General features: G+C 44.8%; 1 protein-coding gene across 3 annotated transcripts in view; it reads left to right on the top strand.

The window, feature by feature from the left end:
- The window catches only part of RIPOR2 (RHO family interacting cell polarization regulator 2), a 69,208-nt gene that overhangs the window by 50,417 nt on the left and 5,771 nt on the right, over positions 1 to 13,020 (top strand). The window contains exons 13-20 of one of the 3 annotated variants that reach the window (XM_009471286.2): positions 538 to 684; positions 2,045 to 2,734; positions 5,385 to 5,569; positions 7,385 to 7,553; positions 8,582 to 8,717; positions 9,660 to 9,821; positions 10,814 to 10,972; positions 12,031 to 12,233. In XM_009471286.2, the coding sequence (XP_009469561.2) occupies positions 538 to 684; positions 2,045 to 2,734; positions 5,385 to 5,569; positions 7,385 to 7,553; positions 8,582 to 8,717; positions 9,660 to 9,821; positions 10,814 to 10,972; positions 12,031 to 12,233 (1,851 nt within the window). The remainder of the gene's footprint in view (positions 1 to 537; positions 685 to 2,044; positions 2,735 to 5,384; positions 5,570 to 7,384; positions 7,554 to 8,581; positions 8,718 to 9,659; positions 9,822 to 10,813; positions 10,973 to 12,030; positions 12,234 to 13,020) is intronic. The other 2 variants (XM_009471287.2, XM_087758128.1) reach the window with 2 other exon arrangements.

Raw genomic sequence — 13,020 nt, 5'->3', positions numbered from 1 at the left:
CTTCATGTTTATGTAATGAGAAGCCCTAGAGCAGTTCAAACACTGCAAACGCTTCATTGCCTTACATGTCTAAGCTTTTTTTCCCTGGTTCCAGCAGGTTAGCCTTACAAATACTTATAAAGCAAGTGCATTCCTAGCTGCTAATCCTAAAAGGTGACTATGATCCTGGCATCTTTGAAACTACGTGGCCAATTATTGCATACCTATTCTTCTTGCCTGACTGCTATAATACTTGAATAATCATTACGGAATGTGTGTTCATTTTGTAACAGTAACAACCATTATAGCACTAGTATTTTTAATGCATCCCATGGTCAAATTTGCCACTGTACCGAAGATATTCACAGGCTGCTCTTCACATTTTGCATGAATCAAATTCTGAATGCTTAATCAGGACTGTGTATTAAGCTGAATAGGCCATCTGTACAGATATGAATTTTACAAGTGCTGCATCCCATGCCTGTAATTTAGTACTCTGCTACAAAGCATTCCTTTAACTTGCCCTTCCTCACACCCTGTTTGCTTTAACTGTTGAAGAAATGGCTGCATCCCCTGCAAGACAGGCCAAAGTTGACAATCTTAGATGCTCTACAAGACACTTTCTTTGACAAGCTTCGTCGCAGTCGCTCTTTTAGTGACCTGCCATCGCACAGGCTAAGCCCAAAAGCAGGGCTAGAGCTATATGTGAGTCCTGGTTTTCGTCTGGTGAAGGATTTTTTTCAGTCCCTGTGTGGCATCTCCATTCCCATGCATGCTTCATGTGTTGCTCTCTGTTGCAACTCACTCGTTTTGCTGACTGTTTAGAGGGGAGAACATGACTGTGAGAGTCCATGCTGCTCACATTAAATCAAAGTTCCTCTTGGTTTCTACAGGGATAATGATCAGAAGCCAGTGATCTGTGGGTGGAGAGCAGGGCAGGAATACAAGCCAACATGGTATTCTTAAAAGCGGCCTGCTACACTGATTGATGTTATACATTTGCCTAGTAACGTGACTTTGAGATGCTAAAAGTACACCCATGTCGGGGGAAAGAAGAAATGAACCTTTCAATAAATTATGTTTAGAGAAAAAAGCAGCTAATTGTGCTGGGAAAAAAAGATGCAAGTTTTGGACACTTTAACCTTATGCACCTTACCAACATGTGAATGCCTACAGTTCTTTCCAGGAAATTGTCAGCAAAATAGTGGTTGCCTTTCATCTGTGCTGTGCATTTCCATGAGCTGACCACATAACAAAGCAAGATTTGTAGGTCAGATAGGCAGGTTGTGACTCCTGCAACGATTTTTCCCCATAGGTCAGTCAGAGTGATGAACATATGTATATGCTGTGATCATTTTTGCATCTGTGTACACTGGTTTTGCTTCCTAAATGATCAATGTCCCGGTCAATACACCACTACACAAATTCTTCTGTTTCATTTTTGCAGAAACTCGTGTTGAACAGGACTCCTATGTAACTTGTGTTCAACAATTATTAGAGATATCCATGCCACATGCAGAACATATACTTTCAGCAGAAAAGAAATAGCATAGCAATATCACCATTAAAATGCCATAACACTAGAGAAACTTTTGGGGCAAACTGTGTTAAATTTTAGGGATTTCTATTTTAGAAGTCAGAAAATAAACACAACGGAAATCTATAATGGGTATGAAAATGCAGCCAAGGTGGCTTAAGTACAACCCCATTAAAAAGAGACATGCCGCAGGAACTAGAGCAGTGCAGTGGAAATGCTGTCTGAGGGAATCTGGTAGGACGAGCAAAATTCAGGTCTCTGTTCTGCGACTCGCTTCCTAGAGCTCTCTGCTTACCAAAGAGATGCTGAGCCCAAGTTTTCCAGCAGTTTTCCCAGCAGGGAAAAATCAGGAGCCATGCCAGATGAAAGCAGAAGTTGGATTTGAAATATTTTCCCCATCTCTCAAGTCTTGAATGCTTCTTTAATCTTTTTCCTTGCATTTTTCTTTCCTGGGCACATACTGTATTTTTTTTCTCTTTCCAGTGCTACATGAAAAACATTTTCTCTCTTTCACTATTATCTTTTCAGTCAAATTTGCCAGATGACGTCTTTGAAAATGGAACAGCAACTACCGAGAAGCGACCTCTTTCTTTCACTTTTGGCGACCTGCCTTACGAAGACCGCACGCCCCCTGCCAACGCAGCAAAGCCCTCTTCTGCTCATGTCAGCTCCAGCCCTGAGATCACCGCGACCCCCACCCAGCACCGAGCTCTCAAGTCCTCCAAGAGCTCAAGCCTGGACTGTAGCAGCAGTGACTCCCGCAGAGACTCTGTCGCTGAGCCGAAGGACCTGCCATCCCAGGGAGAGGGAGCAGCGGTTGAGAACAAGGCCACCCCAAGGGCAGCTCCTGAAGTTTGCCAAAGAAACTCCGATGCTGGGAGCGATCGTGTCTTTATAGAAACAAGCGTCCCGGTGTCTCTCCTGCAGGACACAGATGAAGGTTCAGAGCTCAAGCCTGTGGAGCTGGATACCTATGAGGGCAACATCACGAAGCAGCTGGTAAAAAGGCTAACGTCAGCAGAGGCACCCATGACCCCAGAGAGGCTGCAGTGTGAGGGATCGATCAGTGGGGAATCAGAAGGATATAAGTCTTATCTCGATGGAAGCATTGAAGAAGCCTTGCAAGGGCTTCTCTTAGCTCTTGAGCCACATAAAGAGCAGTATAAAGAGTTTCAGGACCTGGACCAAGAAGTGATGCATCTGGATGACATCCTAAAAGTGAGTACGTTTTTGGAAAATACTACCCTAAAGAAAATCTAGCAGGTAGAATCTCCTCCCCTGCCTCACAAACATCAAAGCAGTGTTTTTGGAGCTCAGTAAAATTCCTTAGTAGCAGTCGATTTGCTCCTGCTTGGAGCATCCTTTCACAGTGTTGCATTTTTAAACTTGTCTGGAATGCACTTACCGTAGCCTTGTACCCTCAAGCAATGGATCTTTTAATCTATTTGAAACCTGGGGGAAAGAGAAAAAGGTGCAGTGACAGAGGGGTAATTAAATTATACCATTCTGTGAAGAAACCACTTGTGAACCCGTTGCTTGTGCCATACTGGAGATCAGATTGTATCTAGCCTTGTGTCTTTAAAATCTGTGGGTCACATCCTCAGTGGGTGTGCTTTAGCATACTACCCCTGCACTCCGTGGAGCTGTGCAAAACTATGCCAGCTGAGGATCAGGCCTTGTAGCCATACAAGCTGAATTTTCTAAATTGCCAAAGAGATTTAGAAGCACAAGTCTCACTGAAGGTTGCCATCCCCATATCGCCTAAGCTTTTTCCAAACCTTTTCCGTTTCCCCCATCCATTTTAAAAAATGAGAGACATCCTGTCATTACACCAGGATGGACATAACGTTGAAAATTAGAAAGAAGAAAAGGGTTTTGCATGTGTGTTGTTAATACGTTTACTGCCGATCACTGTGACTCATGTCTCTCCCATGAATAATAACTCATGATGCATTACTGTGCAAAGAGTGTTATATGGGAAATAATCATTTCAAATGCTTCATATTCATATGCAAGTTGGTCTGCTAGTTGTTTAAGCCTCATCATTTAAAAACATGGCTGAGGAGGAAGGAGGGAAGCATTTATACTTCAGCATTAGCTTTTTACAAAGAAACTTTGTTAACATCTGTGTTTCCATTGGTGTTTGCAGCTGCATGATATTTTCCCAAATTAAGTGTTTTTTGACAGCCTGCAGCCCCTGTTTCTTGCGCTGTTTCCCAAGGAGGTTCAAGCAGGCAAAGCTACTATTACTATTATTTTTTAAGTTCTTGGCTGCTCCGCAGCTTGTACAAAAGAGGTCAACTATCCAAACAGCAGAGGGACAATGGAGACTGTTTATTTACACTCCTTTTATCAGAAGTCACAAAGGGACAGACGTGGGATGGGGGGAAGAAAGAGGACGGACGTGTGCAGACAGGATTCCTGCACACTGGAGAAGGACGCCTTTTCCAGATCTCCTTTATGTCTGTGTGCCGCTTATTGATCAGCTTGCAGACCAACGCTCAGCATCGCCAGCAGCCGTGCCGGGCTCCCCGTGCAAAAAGGTTGAGCTGGAATCCAACTGTGGCTAAAGAAATCTCTCTTGGCAATATCAGACGGGCACAGAAAAGGAGAAGCCCACGTGCTGCTGTTTGCTTTTGCCTGAAGAAACTGCACTACCAGCCCTGAAAGAAATGGTTGCTAAAACCATTGGCGCCGCAGAGGAAGCAAGATACAGCAGCCACGTCTGTCACAGAGGTGTTGGGAAGTGTGTTTGATGAGCTAATGACTGTACGATCAGTTTAAGGTGTCAAGCATCATAAGTGCTAACATATGACCATTATAGCATTCATACTGTGTGCAAATGAATTGGAAACAAAACTCCAAGCCTCCTTAGCTCTAGAGGAGCTGGTACTGAGTCTGAACTTGGAGGCCAATGCATTTCTTCCTACAAACCGAGACAAAGTCCTGGCTCCTGCCTGGGACTGGACGATGTGGCTTGTGGAACAGCACCGGTGGCTCTTGGCTGTTCTGGTCAAATAATGACATAGTGTTAAAGGTGTTGAAGAAGTCATTGCACAAACCAACGGAGGTGATCCCTCAAGTTACATCTGATCCTGCAAGGTGACTCTGGAAACAACTCTATGAGCGCATCTGGATGAATGGGCACATGGGACCAGGGCCTTTGATACGTCCTACAGCAACAGCAGGGCTTCAGTTGCATTTCTTCCCAGTGGTGAGACAGGATGGTTTCCCCCATCTCTAGCACTGTTAATTTTCGAGTTACAATACTGCCTTTCTCTGTCACCTAGGAATGTGATGCCTGATCAGCTTTTCCTTGATAAGCCATGTGGCTTCAAAGGCCACAAACGTCCCCTCATCCCGTGAATAAATCTGCAGATACGGCACCAAATTTATTCCTGGCTAAGGTCCGTTGGAGTTACATCTGGAATAAATCCGATTGTGCCATTGGATATGTATAATTTGGCTTCTGTAGCTAGAACAGAGATTACAGAACGTGCCTTCCCCTTTCAACTTCCAGTGTGTGAATTGCCGTCTCTCCTTTTGGAGGATGCTGAAAGCTGCATCATTTGGATTCAAGATGTACTTCTCGTTTCTATAAAACACATCGAATTTTGCCTTTGAGGGTTTTCCTTTGGGGAAGAGAAGGGGTAGGATGGGGAGGGGAAGAGGAAGGGAAGGGTTTTTCCAGTTCTCAGGCTTTGATTGTATATGCTATGAATATGAAGGTTTGAAATGAAACAGCCAATAAAATGAAGTTTTAAAAATAAAATTAAGAATTTGAAAGTTTAAAGCTTTATCCTTTTTTTCTTTTCTTTCAGTAGTAGCTAATATCTGGGGTTTTCATTGGTTCGTTCTGCCTTTGCAGTGCAAGCCAGCAGTAAGCCGAAGCAGGTCCTCCAGTTTAAGTCTAACAGTTGAAAGTGCTTTAGAAAGCTTTGATTTCCTGAACACCTCTGACTTTGATGATGAGGATGGTGGTGGTGTGGAGGTTTGTAATGGTGGAGGAGGTGCAGACTCAGTATTTTCAGACACTGAGATTGAGAAGAATAGGTAAGTTTGTAGTAACTGCCAGCTGTGCTTACGCCAAACTGATACCCTAGCTCTGTGTCGCTAACAGGGGATCCCGGTGCACACATTATTCAAGGAAGACTGAGTAATCCTTGATGAGTTTTATAGGGTCAGAGTGTTCCCCGTGGCTGCTGCATACAAAATCTTTAGCTTCCAGGATCATTTTTTTCCTGTTATATACGCAATCTGTCCTCCAAAGGAGAAGGGTAAATTAAATTAAGTTGACATCAATACTGGCAGAGCCTCTTCCTTGACATAGGTTTGGACCTGGCTTTCCTTGGATGTAATTACTAAATCCTCTGTTGTTTTTCCCCCCCCTCCCTTTGTCTTTTCTCTCTAGCCAAATGAGTCTTTGCAGTGGATTAAGCTTGTCAGTAACAGTAACACAGGGCCAGATTTAAGCAGCATGGTGTAGGTTTCCTTTGGAATGTAAGAGTGATGACTGGTACTCTGTTCATGGCCCTGCGTGTTACCTGCCGTTCTTTCATCACTTTTGGTCTTTCTGAGAGGAAAAAAAAAAAAAAAAAAAAGCAAGCTGTGGTGTTTGTGCCATGGTCTGTCATTGTCGTGTGACCTTAAGATGCTGTGTTTCAATCATTAGATCCTAAAAGCATGTTTGCATCCTCGGAGCTGACACGATGCCCGGCAGGCATGTAAGCGGCTCAAGAGCTGGGAAAAAAGAAAAGAACATGGTTCCCTCGCACCCCATGCTTTCCAACCAGGGAGCTGTCCTTCTTGCAGCTTATCATGGCCTGTTTAAAACAATTTTGAGTGCAAATAAGCAACCACCATGCAGTTCCCATCGTCTCACTGCATATCCTCTTTACAGAATAAGACTTGGTGGGAAGAAAAACTTGGAGAATTGTGTTGCTTGCTAAATTGGCACTCTGAGCTCAGTTCAGTCTGCATTGATTTAAGGATCTGGCTTTAACCAGGCACGTTTGCATAAATTTAAGTTAGTTATAAGGTAACTTAGAAAGCAACTAAAATCTTTTAAGTTAAAGTAGAAGTTAAAATTTCCTTTTTTCCCCTCTGGCTCATCCCCAGACAGTGTAGATCCCCGCTTCCATTTTTAGATGTGTAAGTAAGTGTGTGACTCAGTGTAAAGATTGCAAGTGTTGAAACTTCCGAACTTGCAGCCAAATACACTTGCCATCTGGGGACTGACCTCGGCCTTTGCATTTAAACACAGGGAGGACCATTTGGACAACAAGACAATGTTGGAAATAATGATTTAAAACACAGTGAGACTAGCTTTACGCTCTTACAGAAATGATTGGCAAAGTAAGCTGTACACATTGTGCCTAAAACAGCGTATGAAAACATCATGTCTCTTACTCCAGCAGTGGTTTTCGTCTCCTCTGCGATGAGCATTAAAGCTGGCGGCAGGAGGACACCAGAAGCACTGAGCTGTTCCTAGCAGCTCGGTGCTTGGGATGGCACAAATTTTAAGGGGGCTTAATCCAGAGCGACTGGGGAGATGATTTACCAAGAGATGGGAGAAAACACTGTCACCACCAAGCGACAGTAACGGGGGGTTAAAAAGGCTTGCTGGTGAGGGCATCGCATCGCTCAAGGCAAACCAGTCAGGGGCCAGGGGGCTGTACCCACCGAGGGGACAGCCCAGCCAGGGCAGCACTGCTCCTTTGCGATATGATGTATTCATCGCGAGGTTTCTGGCTGCTTTCAGCTCTTCTGCCGTGCTCGTTGCTCGTCACCCTGAGTGAGCTTGTGTGCGTGTGTCTGCCGGGTCGGCAGTCGGCCCCGCACTGACCTCCCTCCCTCATCCCTCCCCAGTTACAGGACGGAGCACCCAGAAGCCAGAGGCCACCTGAGCGAAGCTCTCACCGAGGACACGGGTGTGGGCACCAGCGTGGCCGGCAGCCCTCTGCCCCTGACCACAGGGAACGACAGCCTCGATATAACCATAGTTAAGCACTTGCAGTATTGCACACAGCTCATTCAGGTACCGGGCCTAGCTCATTTAGGGAGTGTGAGCTGGAGAGATTGTCTGCAACACGCACAGGGAACGCAGTGCATGACAGCCCCCCCGGACATCAAAATTCTCTGTTTGTGCTCACAGCTAACTAGCACAATCTTTTAGAGGTTTTTTTTCAGAGCCCAAGCACAGCAAATGTGATTTTAAACCTCCAGCAAGCCACCCGAGCAATGGAGGGCATCAGGGTTTTCCTGATGAGTCAAATCATACTGCAGCTTCCTCTTTGCAATTACTTGGCTTTTCCATCTTAGATGTAATTAGCTTTATTTTCCCAAAGGCCCACTGAAGCAATACAGAGCGAGTCTGATTCCAGCACCCTTAGTGCTGAGCTGGACACTTTGCTGACTCACAAGTATGAGAAAAAGGAAGGTTTTTGGCTTAAGTATAAGAGTACACAGTAAATGTGCAGCTGGGGGAAGCGAGCTCGAACTGTGTCCGCACACGGAGCAGATTTGACATGAACAATATTTATGTGGACTGCTGAAGAAAATGCAGCAGCAGGGAGTATTATCAAGGAAAAAGCACCAAATTAATAAAGACAACTGAGGAGTTGATCAGAGCTGAAACGGAGTGGAGAAAGAGTGACCTGTGGTCTGCCTCCAGGCAGGCATGTCCTGGAAGTCCGCGGCCTGTGTTATGTGAAAGTCAGACTAATATTCTTTTCTGGCTTAAATGCTTATGATGACGGATTCCTTTAACTTTGCAGAGTGTATAAATCAGAAATTACTTATGCTAATGGCTGCTTGGATACTCAAGTGCCTGGATCTGGGTGTAGATCTAAAAATATAAGCAACAGTGCATATCAACCAGGATCATAAAATATCCCAGAGACAAAAAGCTTTTGAAGTTAAGGAGATCCCATGGTTCCAGGCAATGAATTTGCCATTGCACTTCTTCAGATGCCAGGTGTTTTGGAGGTTTTTTGTTTTCTTCCGAGGTTTTTTTTTTTTTTGCTCAATGACTCCTTTTCCTCTCTTCCCATTTTTCTTCACCAGCAAATTGTGTTCTCCAGTAAAACACCGTTCGTGGCAAGAGACCTCCTGGATAAGCTGTCCAGGCAGATCCTCGTGATGGAGAATATCGCAGAGATCAGCACTGAGAACTTGGGAAACATCACCTCCCTTACTGATGGTAAGAGGCAAGTTAGAGGGTTTCCTTCTGAAAAGGGTTTGTTTGGGCATGTGTGCCTGCTGAAATAATCGCTGTGCAGAGCTCACCACCACTGCAGGAGATGCCACCGTAGTAAGGTCGACCCACAGTTACCAGCAGATGTAGCAGTCACCAGGGTTGGTCAGGGGCCTTGTTCTATCTTCATTGCTGACATCCAGAAATAAGCAGGTGAGAAGAGAAAGGACTTATCCTTGTCCTGCTTGATGTGCAGAAGATGCACAGAGGTCGTTGCTGTGGTGGGGTGGGGATGCTGCCACTTCTGAAGAGCCAAAATCTTCTACTTCTCTTACCTCAGGAAAGAGGGGATCTGCCTTATACTATCAGAGGCATAATACATCTCCTTGAATGGTTTATCCCAAAATACTATTTTTTGTCATCTCTGTGGAGAGCTATTTAAATATTTGTGTTGTTGTTGTGTCTATTTTAATACCTTGGAAGAGTTTGACAAACACTTAGTTACTCACCCTTGTGAACACTCTGGCAGGATAGGCAAATATACCATGGTGTATTTACTTTGGTTATCAGAAAACTGAGGCAAAATTGAGTGACTTACCCAAGGCCACAGAGCAGTGCTAGGACAGGGACCAGTCTTGTGCGGACCATTTGCAGTATTCCCCTAGTATTTCGTGGTATTTAAAAGGATGAGACATCAGTGTCCAGAACTGAATCAGGAGCAAATTTTCTCACATTCTACCATGGGAAACAGAAAAAAACACGTTACAAGCTTAGGGTGCGCACATGATCATGCTCTGTGAAGGTAATGGCACAGGGCGACCCACCAAACAGTAGTTGTCCATCAGTGGGCTGGGTGAGATTTCCTCCACTTTTACCATCTTTTGTCTTCTGGAAGTCGATGCTTCCAGCACAGCTTTGTTTCATTGTTCATTTTGTTTTCTCCTCCAGCAATTCCAGAGTTCCACAAGAAGCTGTCGCTGCTGGCTTTCTGGATGAAGTGTACTGGCTCTTCGGGAGTGTATCACACATCTGCAGACAAGATGATGAAGCAGCTGGATATCAATTTTGCCACCACAGTGAATGAGGAGTGTCCAGGACTTGCAGAAACAGGTACGAACTGATGCAAAAAAATTGTGTCAGTCATCAAAATAGAGAACGGTGGTATACTGGGCTTTACTCAACCTTCATTGCTTTGTTTTCCAACCCCTTGGAGGTCTGTTTGGCCATGGCTCCAAGATCTCATGTGAAAATTAATGCTACAACTCTTGAACCAGTTTTGGTCCAAAATAATCAGATCAGAATAGGAGAAAAGGTGAGGTGAGCAGAAAAGAAAATATTGTTTTAAAGTTTATGAGCTAATGGGAAAGTAAGTCTATTCCCATATACAGGTTTGTGAGTGATTCAGTGAAGTAGGAATCCTCTCACTTAATTTTATGTGTCCGTATAATGTCTGTACCCCATTACGGTTCACTGGGATGGAATTAATATGCAGCCAAGTGAGTCTATCTGAATATAAGTTCCTATTTGAAGTGAGATGTACCACATTGACTAGCTCTCCCTGGGCTAGAACGGGGATGTAGTGTGACTTGCTCAGATGTGGGCACCCGCATTGCAGATGCCTACCCAGGGCAGTGTTTTTCCTCCTGCTCCACGCTACAGCTCTCACAGACAGTGCCTCAAACTAGCTTTCTGCAGGCCATGTGCTCACGCAGGAACATGAAAACAAGCAAAGCCAAATCCTGCTTCTGTGCGCATCCCCCTTACTTCCGTGGCATCGCAGAGATGCAGCTGCCAGTGCATATGGATATGTGTTTAGCAATGCAGGGTATCGTTTGGGTAGAAAGAATGCTGTATCGGGTAGGAAACTGCACTAGCCATCCGTAAACTGGCAGAGGTTCATCATTAAAAAGATATCCTCTGGTGATGACAGCTAAACAGGGAGAAGGTCTGTCTAGCTTCTAACCAAACCACAGTTGAGGAGGTTGGGAAGTATCTGGCTTTGCAAATAGGTTTCTTTCTTTCTGGCTTTGAAGTGGACTGCAGCATTTTGCCCACAGCTTCTGCTCCCACTAACGCATCCCTTTGTTTGTGGCTGCCTGCAGTCTTCAGGATCCTGGTGTCTCAGATCCTGGACCGGACGGAGCCTGTCCTCTACTCCAGCATGTCCTCCGAGATCATTACCGTCTTTCAGTATTACAACTATTTTGCCAGCCACAGTGTTAATGACCTCGGAAGCTATTTGCTGCAGCTTGCAAAAGAAGGTAGGGTATATAAATTCTGGTGGCTAACGGGGGAGTACATTGGTGTCCTTCTGAGCTCAGCACTAAACAGTTCAGCCCTGAAGCTGATTTTACAAAAGAAGGGAGGAAAGGAGACAAATAAGTGCCTTGGATACTAAGTCTGAATGCACCTGAACAGTTGTACATATCAAGGGAAAGGAGCTGATGCAGATACACCCTCAGTCATTTCTATTTCCAGATTTGAATGGGAAAGAAATATGTTGAAAGAATTAGTTTTTAGGAAATGGCTGATGGTGGTGGGCTGGGCCTAAGGTCTGGGAAGTTTTCTGTGCCTGCAGCTTGGATGATGTTCTGGTCTTTCATCATCCTTTATGGAAAGACCTTCTGAAGTGCTGAGATCTTCTCAGGAGCAAGGGATCACAGCTCCTCGGTGTTTGGCAGGCTCTGCCACTGAGAGCTAAAGAGAGAAGCAGATGCTCCGCAGAGTGTGCTAGACTGCAATCCCTGGCAAGCCAAGTTTTCTTCTTCTCTATTTGAGAGGGAGTTTGAGAAACCTTGCCTAGTTTTCATTTTTATTTGGGCATACTGGGGAGCTTTTACTCAAAAACCTGGAAGGAAAAAGGCATTTCAGCCCACCTCTGAAACACATTAGCCCTGGCTCTTGGTGGCAGACATCAGTCTGCCTAGAAAAAGCTCTCACAAAGATGCCCTGGAAGGCAATACACTGACAATATTAGATTTCACTTGTTATAGGGAGGATTTACATGTTCCAGCAGAAAGTGAAGTTTTGACAGGTAGGCCCTTAACTCTGGGTGGGCGTAAGTGCCGCAGTGTCCCACCTAGCCCATCTACTCATCTCCTCCTTTGGTAGAACATCCGAGACACTGGCCCAACTTAAAGCCCAGTCAATTCTCCATGCAGACACACCGCAATACGGATCCATAGCAATTGCTCAGATGGGGATTTTTCCTGTCCTTTGTGTGTTTAGTAAAAATTGAGGACTGCTAGCAGGGAAATGAGCAATCTGAAATATCGAGAAGATAAAATAAGTAACAAGAACCTTCCTTTTGCACTTCTAGCGTCTGTGGTTCAGGTGCTGCAGTCAGTGAAAGATGGAAAACTGCAGCAAAATGTGGCCAAAATAAACTCCAATAACCTTCCACCACAGCAAGAAGTTTTGAGAGCTTTGGCTTTACTTCTCAATGAAAATAAAAATGAAGTCAGTGAGACTGTGGCATCACTTCTGACAGCTACTGCAGAAAACAGGCACTTCAGGGAGAAGGTAAGTGGCAGAAAATCACCTATCGCATAAGAAACCTGTATCATCATGACATTTTTTCCGCCTGTATGTCTCAAATGTCTATGTGTATAAAATAGTTGCTCCAAGCTTGGTTTAAACTGATCCTGAGGGATTTCCTATCTAATTTTTCTGCAAACACCCAGATCTGTTTCTGTCGTTACGCCAGTCTGCTTCTACCTGTCATTACACTAAACAGGTACTAACCAAAACTCTGCAAATACTTAGTCAGTGCTGTGCTCTCCAGCTATCTTCCACACTTCAGCATTTCTGCTGGCCTGTCTCAGACTTGGCTTCAGCCCAGGGCTTCAAGGCAACAGTCCCTGTCATCGTCAACATGCAAAGATGTAGGTCTGAGATTTTTACATTTTTCCCAAAGGAGGCTGGCATCTATGGGACCTCTCACCATTCCTGGAGGGGATGGACTGCCTTGGGCCACCACAGCTCAGCTGTGAGATGTAAGATTTGAGTCAGTCACAGATACCAAAGGCAACAAGCAGGGCCAGATTAAACACAGAAATTAAAGAGAAGGGAGAAGAGGAATAAGAAGAAATTAGGGGTTGGCTTCTACCCTTTCATGGCAGACCTTTCCCTACTATCCTTCTTGTTCCCTGTCAGGAGAGAGTGAAAGAAAAGGCAGCTGGAAGAGGAAGAGTGGTAGAAGGAAGGCAGAGGGAGGAGAAAAAGGAGCTCACTCTTTGCTGTTCTTCTCTGTCGATCCAGTCCCCTCTTTGCTTGCCCTCTCGCTTCATCTTCCATTTTTGCAGCCTCT

The sequence above is a fragment of the Nipponia nippon genome, unplaced genomic scaffold, assembly GCF_047370975.1.
Source record: "Nipponia nippon isolate SJK-2023a ecotype South Korea unplaced genomic scaffold, ASM4737097v1 scaffold_1, whole genome shotgun sequence".
Lineage (NCBI taxonomy): Eukaryota > Metazoa > Chordata > Aves > Pelecaniformes > Threskiornithidae > Nipponia > Nipponia nippon.
This window is presented reverse-complemented; position numbering and strand designations above follow the sequence as displayed.